The sequence below is a fragment of the Lactuca sativa genome, chromosome 5 (assembly GCF_002870075.4).
Source record: "Lactuca sativa cultivar Salinas chromosome 5, Lsat_Salinas_v11, whole genome shotgun sequence".
Taxonomy (NCBI): Eukaryota; Viridiplantae; Streptophyta; class Magnoliopsida; order Asterales; family Asteraceae; genus Lactuca; species Lactuca sativa.
In genome coordinates, this window is record NC_056627.2 from 359,127,771 (window position 1) to 359,139,193 (window position 11,423).

The 11,423-nt window shown below is 36.2% G+C and overlaps 1 protein-coding gene and 1 non-coding gene across 2 annotated transcripts; both read right to left on the reverse strand.

The window, feature by feature from the left end:
• Positions 1-7,883: 7,883 nt before the first annotated feature.
• Positions 7,884-7,989, reverse strand: LOC111891572 (U6 spliceosomal RNA). The gene has a single exon (XR_002850251.1). It is a non-coding gene; the product is annotated as a U6 spliceosomal RNA (small nuclear RNA).
• Positions 7,990-10,242: 2,253 nt separating this feature from the next.
• LOC111891553 (probable E3 ubiquitin-protein ligase XBOS34) lies at positions 10,243-11,423 on the reverse strand. Its single transcript, XM_023887601.2, has 2 exons — positions 11,291-11,423; positions 10,243-11,042 (listed from the first exon to the last, which is right to left on the reverse strand). The coding sequence occupies exon 2, from the start codon at positions 11,035-11,037 to the stop codon at positions 10,366-10,368; it is 672 nt and encodes a 223-aa protein (XP_023743369.1). The 5' UTR covers positions 11,038-11,042; positions 11,291-11,423; the 3' UTR covers positions 10,243-10,365.

The following is an 11,423-nucleotide window of genomic DNA, read 5'->3' on the forward strand; positions in this document are numbered from 1 at the left end:
CCTTTGTGGGAGAGTCATCTTTGATGGGATTAATTTCAATGATTGGATTAGGAACATCAGGATGGTCACTCGCTATGAGGACAAGGAATATGTCCTCGACAAGGAGCTTAAGGAAATCGATAAGTCTACTGCTACTCCTCAGGAGATTGTTGATTTCAGGGCACATGAGAAATATGCCACCAAGGTAGCTTGTATCATGCTTGCCACCATGTATCATGAACTCCAAAAGTCCTATGAGGACTTCTACCCTTTTGAGATGCACCAGGATCTGATGTAAAGATACCATCAGAGTGCTTGTTAAGATGAAGGATGGTGAACCCATCACAGATCACTTGTAGAAAATGCAAAGGTTTGTGGACCGTCTGCTCAAATTGAATGTGAACTTTGATGAGGAGCTGGCTATATATATTATTCTACACTCCTTACCTCCATGTTATGATCAGTTCCACATGACTTATCATATGAACAAGGAGGAAGTCACTCTGATCAAGCTTCTGGGCCTTTTGAGGACTGCCGGAAGTGGTCTTAAAGATAAATCTGCTGTAACCACTCTTACTACTAATGCCCCTATTCTGGCAATTGGGCAAGGTAAGGGGAAGAAGAGGAAGGCTCCTTCCAAGAGCTGCAAGGGAAAGTCTCTTGATGGATCCTCTTCAAGTGGAACCAAAGGAGGTTCTGCTACTCCCTCGACCATCCCAAAAGAAGCAGAGTGTTTCTATTTCCATGAAAAGGCAAACTGGAAACGAAGTTGCCCCAAATACTTGCAGGATGTCAAGGATGGGAAGGTTAAACCCACCCATGCAGGTATTTATACTATTATATCTAAAAAATCATCACATACTAACTCTTGGGTGCTTGACACAGGTTGTGGATTTCACATTTGTTCTGATGTGTAGGGCCTAAAAAGAAGTAAGGATGTGGAGCACGGGAAGATAAACTTGATCATGGGGAATAGGAAGGTTTCACATGTCACCAAGATTAGAGTTTACTCTTTATTGCTTAGTAGTGGGTTAGAAATAGATTTGAATAATTGTTGCTATTCGTCTGATATGGCGAGAAATATTATTTCCTTTCATGGTTTGTACAAACAAGGTTTCACATTTTCGTTTGATAATGAAATTGGTGCAACAAATGCTTATTATAATGGTGTTTTTTTATTTTTATTTTGGAGCATTACCTTGTAATGGTGTATATGAAACTGTGATGGTTTTAGACAACTTAGGAAATAATGTGTTGCATATCGATTCTTCTAATGATTTGGATAAGGCATCCTTGTGCCATTGTTGTCTTGGACATGTCATCAAGAAGCGCATAGGCCAACTCCAGAAGGTTGGACTTTTGGAGTCATTCGAATTAAGGTCGGATGACACTTGCGAGTCTTGTTTTCTTGAAAAAAAATGACTAAGTCACCCTTTACTGGTTCTTGTGAAAGGGGTGCGGGTTTGTTGGATCTCATACATACCGATGTGTGAGGGCCCTTCAAAACCACCACAAGGGATGCTAACCGCTTCTATATGACTTTTACTGATGATTACAGCAGACATGGCTATATCTACTTAATCAAGCATAAGTCAGAAACCTTTGAGAAATTCAAAGAGTTTAAACAGGAAGTGGAGAATTAGTTAGGCAGAAGATAAAGACGCTCCGATCTGATCAGGTTGGTGAGTATCTTATTATCGAGTTCCTAGACTATCTTAAGGAGTGTGGAATTGTTTTACAATTAACGTCACCTAGGACACCACAACTTAATGGTGTGGCTGAGAGATGCAACCGAACCTTTTTGGACATGGTTCGTTCCATGATGAGTCGAGCTTCGTTACCAATCTCATTATGGGGGTATGCCTTGGAGACTGCCACCCATATCCTTAATCGACCCCCAACTAAAAAGGTTGCCAAAACACCTCACGAGATATGGACATGGAAGACTCCCTCGTTATTACACATCATGGTTTGGGGTTGTGAGGCTTTTGTGAGGCGCAAGACTCACAACAAGCTCGAACCTCGGAGTGAGCGGTGTATTTTCATCGGCTACCTGTAGAAGTCCTTTGGATATCTCTTCTATAGACCGAGAGACAATGTTGTCTTCATTGCGAGGAGAGCTGTATTTCATGAGAGAGAGAGCTCTCGTATTCCAAAGGGACAGTGGGAGGCAAATTGACCTTGAAGAACTTCAAGAGTCAAGCGGTTAAGGAACCTCAAACACTACCGATCAACCTGAGGAGGAAACTCCTGTTGAACCAATCGACAAGTCTGTCCCTCTGAGGCATTCTGGTAGAGTTAGTGTTCCACCTGAGTTCTATGGTTTCCATATTACTGCAGAAGGTGATACATTATCAGTGATAGCACACTGGTAAATTTGGAAGAACCTAACAACTACAAGGAAGCCATGTCGGACCCCGAGTCTGCTAATGGAAAGAGGCAATGGACAACGAGATTCAGTCCATGTATGACAATCAAGTTTGGAACTTGGTTGACAATGTACCGAGTCGTAAAATAGTCGGGTGCAAATGGATCTTCAAGAAGATGACTGACATGGATGGGAAAGTACACACTTATAAGGCGCGACTGGTCACGAGGGGATTTACTCAAACTCCGGGAGTTGACTACGATGAGACATTCTCGCCATTAGCGAAGATTAAGTCTATTAGGGTTATGTGAGCCATTGTTGCATTTCAGGACTATGAAATATGGAAAATGGATGTCGAAACCGCTTTCTTTAATGGGAAGTTGGCTGTGGATGTTTACATGATTCAGCCAGAGGGTTTTGTTGATGCAAAGTACCCTAATAAAGTGTGTAAGCTTGATAAATCCATTTATGGGTTGAAACAAGCATCTCGCAGATGGAATCTTTGTTTCGATGAGAAAGTCAAAGAGTTTGGTTTTTAGAGAAGCGAGGATGAGTCTTGTGTATATGTCAGAGCTAGTGGGAGTATAGTTAGCTTTTTGGTACTGTATGTGGATGGCATACTACTCATAGGAAATGACATCCCAACCTTGCAAGAGGTGAAATCCTAGCTTGGGAAGTGTTTCGCTATGAAGGACCTTGGGGAAGCTGCCTATATCCCAGGGATAAGGATATTGAGAGACATAAGTAAGAGACGAATTGGACGTAGTCAAAGTACCTACTTGGACAAAGTGTTGAAGAGGTTCAACATGCATAATTCCAAGAAAGGTGACTTACGGATCTAGAGCAATGCCAAACTGAGTAAGACTCATAGTCCGAGTACAGAGGATGAGATAGCTGAGATGAGTGGATTACAATATGCTTCTGATGTTGGCTCGATCATGTATGCTATGACTTGTACTTGCCCTGATGTGGCCTTTTCTTTGAGCATGTTCAGCAAATATCAAGAGAATCCTGACAAGGCTCACTGGACTGCAGTGGAAAACATTCTCAAGTACCTACTGAGGACTACGGACTGGGTCCTTACACTTGGTGGGAGTGATGACTTGAGAGTGGTGGGGTATAGTGACGCCAACTTTCAAACAAAAAGAGATAATATCCACTCTCAGTCGAGCTGGGTGTTTACCTTGAATGGAGGAGCAATTACTTGGAAAAGGTCCAAGCAAGAGACTGGAGCTGATTTAAAGTGCGAATCAGAGTACATAGCAGCAAGTGAAGCGGCAAAGGAGGCGATATGGCTGAAGAACTTCATCGGAGACCTTGGAGTTGTACCAACTATAACGGAGTATGTGGAGATTTTTTGTGACAACGATAGTTCGGTTGCCTTAGCCAAGGAACCGAGGGATCATGGCAGGTCCAGACACATCGACAGGAAATATCACTTCATAAGACACAAGATAGAAGAAGGACTCCTCGTGGCAAAGAGGGTATTGTCATATGAAAACCCGACATATCCCCTCATGAAGGGACTGGATAGGGTTAAGCATTTACAACATGCGAGGCACATTGGGCTGAGGGATGATATTAGTTTTAATGATTAGACAGCTTTCAAAACTTGTAATAGTTGAAATGTAATTGACATTTGATGCTTAAATGAAAGGTGCTTTTTATTTACTAGTATGGTACAGTCTTGTGTCAATAATTTACTATTGTTTTATTTTGCATGTTTTGACTTCCAGAATAATTATATTATTCACACTATCCACAGTCGATCATACTTTGGAAGTAGGTTTTGAAGCAAGACTGTCATGAATTTGGCTTGTAGATTGTCACAAATGGTTAGACATTGCTATGACATTCATAAGTACTCATAAGGTCTGAGTATTGGATTTAACGCGCTCACTTGTATCACTTCATGAAATTTATCTCGAGTGATCTTGAGACGATAATATCATATAATATTTAAACCTAGATATATGAGTTGTTGACTATGAGGTGGTTATATATTGATATAACAAAAACGCATCGGTAACTCGATGTTATAAAACATGCTATTGTGTATGGTTCAGTGAATAGTTAGTACAATCATATACTCGTAAAGTTTATCTGTTCCTTTTAGTCCTTGGAGGATTAAAAGAGATATCTTGGGCCCCTCGATGATTTTGTTTTGACTTATGTGTCGGGCCCGGTCAGAACTAAATTGATGTGTTCGATTAAGTTCTATGTCAAACAAATCAAAAATCGGGAAACAACTGTTGCACAATAAGATTGACTGTGTTCCATGTGTTTGTCAGGCTGATATCTTGAGAACAGAGGATTCTATGATCACTTATCTAAAATGGTACGTCTAAGTTCGACAAAGGCATTTAAGAGCCATGATTGCTAGTCGGATCCTGAAGTTATACTTACAATTATAGTTATTAGACTTATCTAAGTGGGAAACTGTTGGATAAAGTGTCTAAGTCCATAACTATATTTGGTATGTACTTGCCCCGAGAGTAGCATGGTCCATTTGGGTTGCACTTCACCGGGACAATTTGAAGGATGGACTTTTGAGAAGAGGATAATTATGATTTATTAATATATTAAAAGTTCCAATATATTAATATGAAATCATATTATTTAATTAGTATTAATCAAGAATTAATTTTGTGATCAAAAGAGACTAATTAAATATAAGGGGTTGATTTGGTAAATCATTCATTAACCCTAGTTTGCCACACTATATAAGAGACCCTAAGGCTACCAAAATTGGCACCTAAGTTATCTTAGAAGAGTGCTAGCCGATTTTGTGAAGCAAGGAATGCTCTCTCTAGTTCTTCTATTTATTGGTGGTGATTTGTGGTTCTACTTGAGGCATTCACACTATTGGTGCTAGGCTCTTAAAGCTTCAAGGTTTTCAACTACACTAAAAGGTATGTCATCTAACTAGAATTTTGTAGTATAATTACTCCATTGTATGCTAGTTAGGATGATGCTTTGGAGTTTTGAAAGTTTGCATGCATATTAGAGAAAACATAGATCCAAAGCATCTAGGGTTGCATGTACACCATAGGAGTGTTAGAATGATTAAAGCCCATTAGGATCTTCTTGTAAGTTATAGAAAGATTAAAACACCAACCAAAGAAGAGGTGAAGAATAACAACATTTGTAGTTTTTTGGGTCCTCTCGGGAGGCTTGGAAGTTGATGAAGAATGTGGAACCTTTGAGACACCAACAATGACTCAACTTGATGTAGATGCTAGTACAAAACTCTTAAACACTTAAGCTTTAAGTTCATAACCGATATGAACTTAAAGAGGGCTTGAAGATGCAAGTTTTCTTCAAGTTTACTAACCAAAACTAGAGAGAAAGAGAGAGAGGGCAGAGAGGATTTAGATTTTGCATCAAGGAATGAATGAACAAATAATTCAAGTGCAAACTCTTTTATTTATATACATAAAGTGAAGTTATTAACCATTAGTCCTTAAAACTTTAAGCAAACTTGTCCTCATTGTCATAAACATGTTTCTCATGCCTTTAAAACATGATTAGACAAGTCATATACTTCTTCTTTTTATGTATATCTCGAAAATTGCATAAAGAAGAAGATACAAAGTCAAACTTTTATAAACTCTTTTATAAAATATAAACTTTGTCTTTTAAGAAAAAAGACAAAATGATTCAACTAGTCCAAAAGTTTGTACATGACTTATAAATCATACCATATGATATTTATTAAGTTACTTGCTAATGGAATTTATTATTTCCATTAAATAAATAATTTTCAATTTAATTATAAAAGTTTTATTGAATATTCATTAAAATGAATTTTTAATAAATAAGCAATTGTATCAGGTTGTTGTTACTGTGATCCATTAGTATCATATGTTATTTAGTAATATCACTTTAATATAACTCTTGAACATACTAAATCTTTCAATATTTATCATTTAATAAGTTAAAATTAATTTTACTGTAAATTTCTTAATGGACATCAATTTAAAATTTTATGGTATAAAACAATGCCTTGCGAACAAATATGGGGAGTAGTTAAATTTGGTAATATCTTATCCAATCTTTAAATTATGATTTTTCAAAAGTCGTAAAAATCATGAATAACTTCCTATTGTGACAACATTGGATAAAACAAGAACATATCAACTAAAAAAGGAGCACCACAAATTACACATAGGAAGTTATATGCTTAAAATCAAGTTTTTGAATATTTATGATACAAGTATATAATTAAATAAGAGTACTTATTGCTAAAAATAATTTTTTACATATTCAGATGTTTTTGTTTAATTAAAAAACATAAATAAAGGGAAAAAAATGAGTTAAAAGTAGAAAGGAAAAGGTTAAAGTAGCAAGTCGTCGCTTTCCCCAAACCAGAATATTACAAACGAATATCATCTCACAATTTCTATTAATCCATAGAGTACAAATCACAATACAAAATGTTTCTCTGTCTTTAGACATTTCACATCTTTGAAATAAACCCAAAAAAGTAAAGGTTCGAGTTCTTGTCGACCCAAGTTTGGAACGTTATGCTGATTACAAATTTGTATCTGTATAGAATATTAAAATTCCAAGTTGCTAAAGAATTTACTTTATAACAAGTACGGTACAATTATTAAACTATACCAACTATTTATGCAGTCTAGTTATAAAAAACTATGGACCAAGAAAAGTAAAGCTTTGATTTTGATATGTCAAAACATTGTCCATAAATATAAGGGATAATGACTTAGGAGAGTAATAAGGTTTTCAGTTTGTCTATATTTGATCACTAAGGTTTTTTTTGTGCGTATTAGACCATTATGGTTGTTATTACCGTTTAAAAATAATCATTTTTACCGGTTAAAACCGGTAAAAATGACTATTTCTAAACGGTAATAACAACCATATTGGTCTAATACGCACAAAAAAAACCTTAGTGACTTAATACGGACAAACCGGAAACCTTATTACCCTCCTAAGTCATTAACGTTAATTATTTATAAAACATGCTTACTAATCAATGTGACTGATTTGATGATTTTCATTACATAAATATGCAACATTTTATCAATAACTTCTTTTTTGTCATTTAAATATTTACATGAACATATCCATGTGTACAAAAACAATCTCACTTTGATACCTCCCATCAATGTCTACATTGATAACGAATGGAAATGTAAAACCAACGCATATGATGTCTATTATCAATTACTTTATAAAAAGCAAAGCCACAACATGAACTAAGAAACTGAAGTTTCAAAATGAATAAAAAAATCAGCACATAAACAAACACATACAGACTATATACAACACATAAATAGAAGTTTATAAAACATGAAACTTAATGACAGGAAAAGTAAAAAACTTAAAAGAGACTTTATAGAAAAAAAGATCACCCTTACTTGCCACAAATGGTTAAAGACATCAACAAGAAGATCAATCTGACCATAGAATCCACATGTTGTTTGATCATGACTTCACGTAAGAGTTGCAATTAAATTCTATTAGCATTTGAAAAGGGAATTAGGGTTCCAGAGAAGGCGACGAAGGGCTAAAAAATTTTTTGGACCGTTTCTCGATTTGTGAGTTTCATCATTGCGTAGGGGCCATGCTAATATTCTCTATATCGTTCCAATTTTATCGGATGTCTCCAAAGGGACGACTATAGATGAAGAGCTTCGCCATATAGAGGAGTAGCGGGTTATATGGGACGACACGAGTTATAAACGAAGTAGTTTACTGTTGATGGTCATATATTCTCAATGTCTTTAAAATTAGGATTAATGACTTAGGAGGGTAATAAGGTTTCCAGTTTGTCCGTATTAGGTCACTAAGGTTTTTTTTGTGCATATTAGACCAATATGGTTGTTATTACCGTTTAGAAATAGTCCTTTTCACCAGTTAAAACCGGTAAAATGACTATTTCTAAACGGTAATAGCAACCATATTGGTCTAATACGTATAAAAAAAACCTTAGTGACCTAATACGGACAAACTGAAAACCTTATTACCCTCCTAAGTCATTAACCCTAAATATAAACTTCTTCAAACTTTTCTTTTACTAAAGCAAAACACACCAAAGACTTTTATGATATTACTTGCAAGACTTGGTGGAAAGTTTTGTAGTTTGTACTGATTGTTAAATGCATTTGATGTGATGTAAAAAATTGTAGCCAGCCACGTTGCCATAAAATATCCACATGAAACTTATCCCATGACTTGGGAGGCAAATCGTACAACACTACCAATATTTTGTGCATAATTTTGAACCTTGAAACCCTTCTACAAAATTTTGCACACGAGCCGCTAGACTATGATCTCAAGAAAACTTCTCCTACCAACTAGCCAATTTTGGTAACCCCATGTCCAAAACCAAGATGGTTATACAACTTGTTTTCGGTCTCTTAGCTTGGGAAAATGACTTAAAAGCCCCACGAAGTTTGTAAATCATTCAAAAAACCGCAATCATGTTTTGTCTGTTCAAAAAAACCCAACGAACTTAACATTTTGTCTAAAAAGTCCAACAAAGTTCCAAACCGTTCAAAAAATCCCAATTTTGTTTTGTTTAAGTTCATTAGTTTTTTTTAACAGACAAAATATGATCGAAGTTTTTTAAACGTTTTGAAAACTTCGTTGGTCTAACAAGTCATTTTTCGGATACGATAATAAGTCACGTCATCTGTTTCTCTTATTTGACTTTTGGGAAAGTGTAACTTAGTTAGAATTTTTAGATAAAATGTTAAGTTTGTTGGGTTTTTTTGAACAGACAAAACATGATTGAAGTTTTTTGAACGGTTTTGAAACTTCGTTGGGCTCGTAAGTCATTTTCCCATCTTAGCTTCTACTTAAAGAAATTAGATGCAATAAGCAAGAGTCGAATCATTCACACGTGCTTATGACCAAATGTGCAGACATGTTCACTTCGATTTAATTCCTCGCAGTTTCTCTACCGATCAAGGATGTGGTAACACCGGTGGATGTAACAGACAGGTGGACAGCGGACAATGTGATTGTCAAGAAAGCAGACGCGGTCGTTTATGGTTGTTGATTCCATCAAATAATGTAACAGACAGGTGGACAACGGACAACGTGATTGTCATGAAAGCAGACGCGGTCGTTTATGGTTGTTGAATCCATCAAATAATAAAACCATATTCAGAGTTAAAAATAATGAAATAGTGGCAAATGTGATCGATCTTCATTACATACCAACATGATTTTATAATACAAGGCACACTTTTATTCCAAAATTAAGTATACTATTCGCTGCTTAGACCAATTAAAAAAACAATTACAGATTCAATTAAATGCTTAGTAGTTCGTCGTCAAAACCCTAACCGAGTTGCCACTAAAATGTAGAATTAAGAAATCAAAAATCATGTGGATAGGATCATGTACTTAATGTATCTAACAATCTCACACAACATTCTAAAACATAATCAAACGGTTAAACTAATTAAACATCAACACCGGTGATTTAGCTGTTTAAGACGGCTAAACTCCAGGAATTACAATGTAATTAATAAGAAATTAAACTAATTCAAAGAGTTTTTTTAATGCTAAAACAACCCTAAAAACCTTCTAAGTTTTTGTTCACTTTTTTTCCCTCGTCGTGATGCATGATCTCCTCTTAGAAAACCGACCCCATCCATATCTCCTCCAACGCTTTTCCTTTTTAGCTTCCTCGTCATGTGGGATTTTTAGCTGGAAAATATGCTTCTATGAAGAGAGAATTGGGCTGCTAAGAGAGACTCAAAAATCATATTTTGGGCTTATTTAAAAGGCTGAAGTGGACTACAAATGGGCTGAAATAAATCCATTTTCATAGGCTGTTTTGCTATTTTGGACATATTTTTCTTTTGCTTTTTACGAGTCCCAAAAGTGCATCAAAATGCACTAATCAATCAAAGTAATTGGTTCAAAGAAATCATACATATATAGTTAAAGAATAACTAAGAGATAATACATGTATGATCAATGTAGAGGTGCATGTTTGTTTTTCGAAAGACAACAATACAAGCTGATGCTTATTCGATTTAGATAGCATAGATCCTCAAAACTTTGTCAATCTTGGCCCTACAAACCGGGCAAATCCCTTGTTTAGATTCGATCTGACGTAAGCATGGCATACAACTAGACATATGTCCGCAAGGTACACAAGCTCCCTCAACCGGAGCTTCCCAACATACCACACACGATGCATTGCCTTTCTTGATTTGATTCACTGAAACCACATCGTTCTTGACATCCAAACACAAATGATTTGAAGCATTAGTGGCATGGTGCTCATTGGAACCCACATAAGGAAGTGGTGGAGCTGAAGGAACTGGTGGACAAGGGAAAGATTCGGCGTTTAAAAGTCTTTGATTGCTAGTGGATACAGATTCAGGTAGCTCAACCTTCATGCAGCCATTGCTACTTGCTTCTGGAGTTGCAGATTCATCACCTGGGATAGAAGATTCCCATCCATTATACTCGTTTTCAGGCTTCTCATATGCCCATCCATTGTAATGGTTATCAGAAGGTTCATCAGCCCAACCATTGGCGATCGATCCAGAACTGGTGGAACCAGGGGATGACGATGATCCCCAACCACCAAACCTTGTGTCATCTGCTGTAATACCCCAACCTTTTTGTTCACCAAATTCAGAATTCTGAGGACTTCTTCCCAACAACCTTGTAAGAAAAAATGGTACTTTCTTCTCCATTAAATCTGGCAAAAAAAAAACACTATGAAATCAAATCAAAATGGAAAAGCCTTGAGAATATTATGGAGGATCAAGAATATCCAATGGAATTTTTAATCAATTTAGGTTGTTCAAATCAGAGTAGATTATGTTGAATAATATGAAGTGATGAATTCTCCAAATCAATAACAATTTCAATTGAAGATTTTCTTTTGAAATCAATACTTGCAATGAACGTTAAATGAAATCAACAGGAAACAGTAATGGAGTATACCTCTAAACCGGCAGCTTCACGCAGACTAAAGACTTCGTGCGTCTCCCTCCAGCCACAGGATTTGTTGGATATTACGGCCCGGCTATGATATTATTTGAATGAGATGAAAAAAAGAACACGTATAGTCGTATAG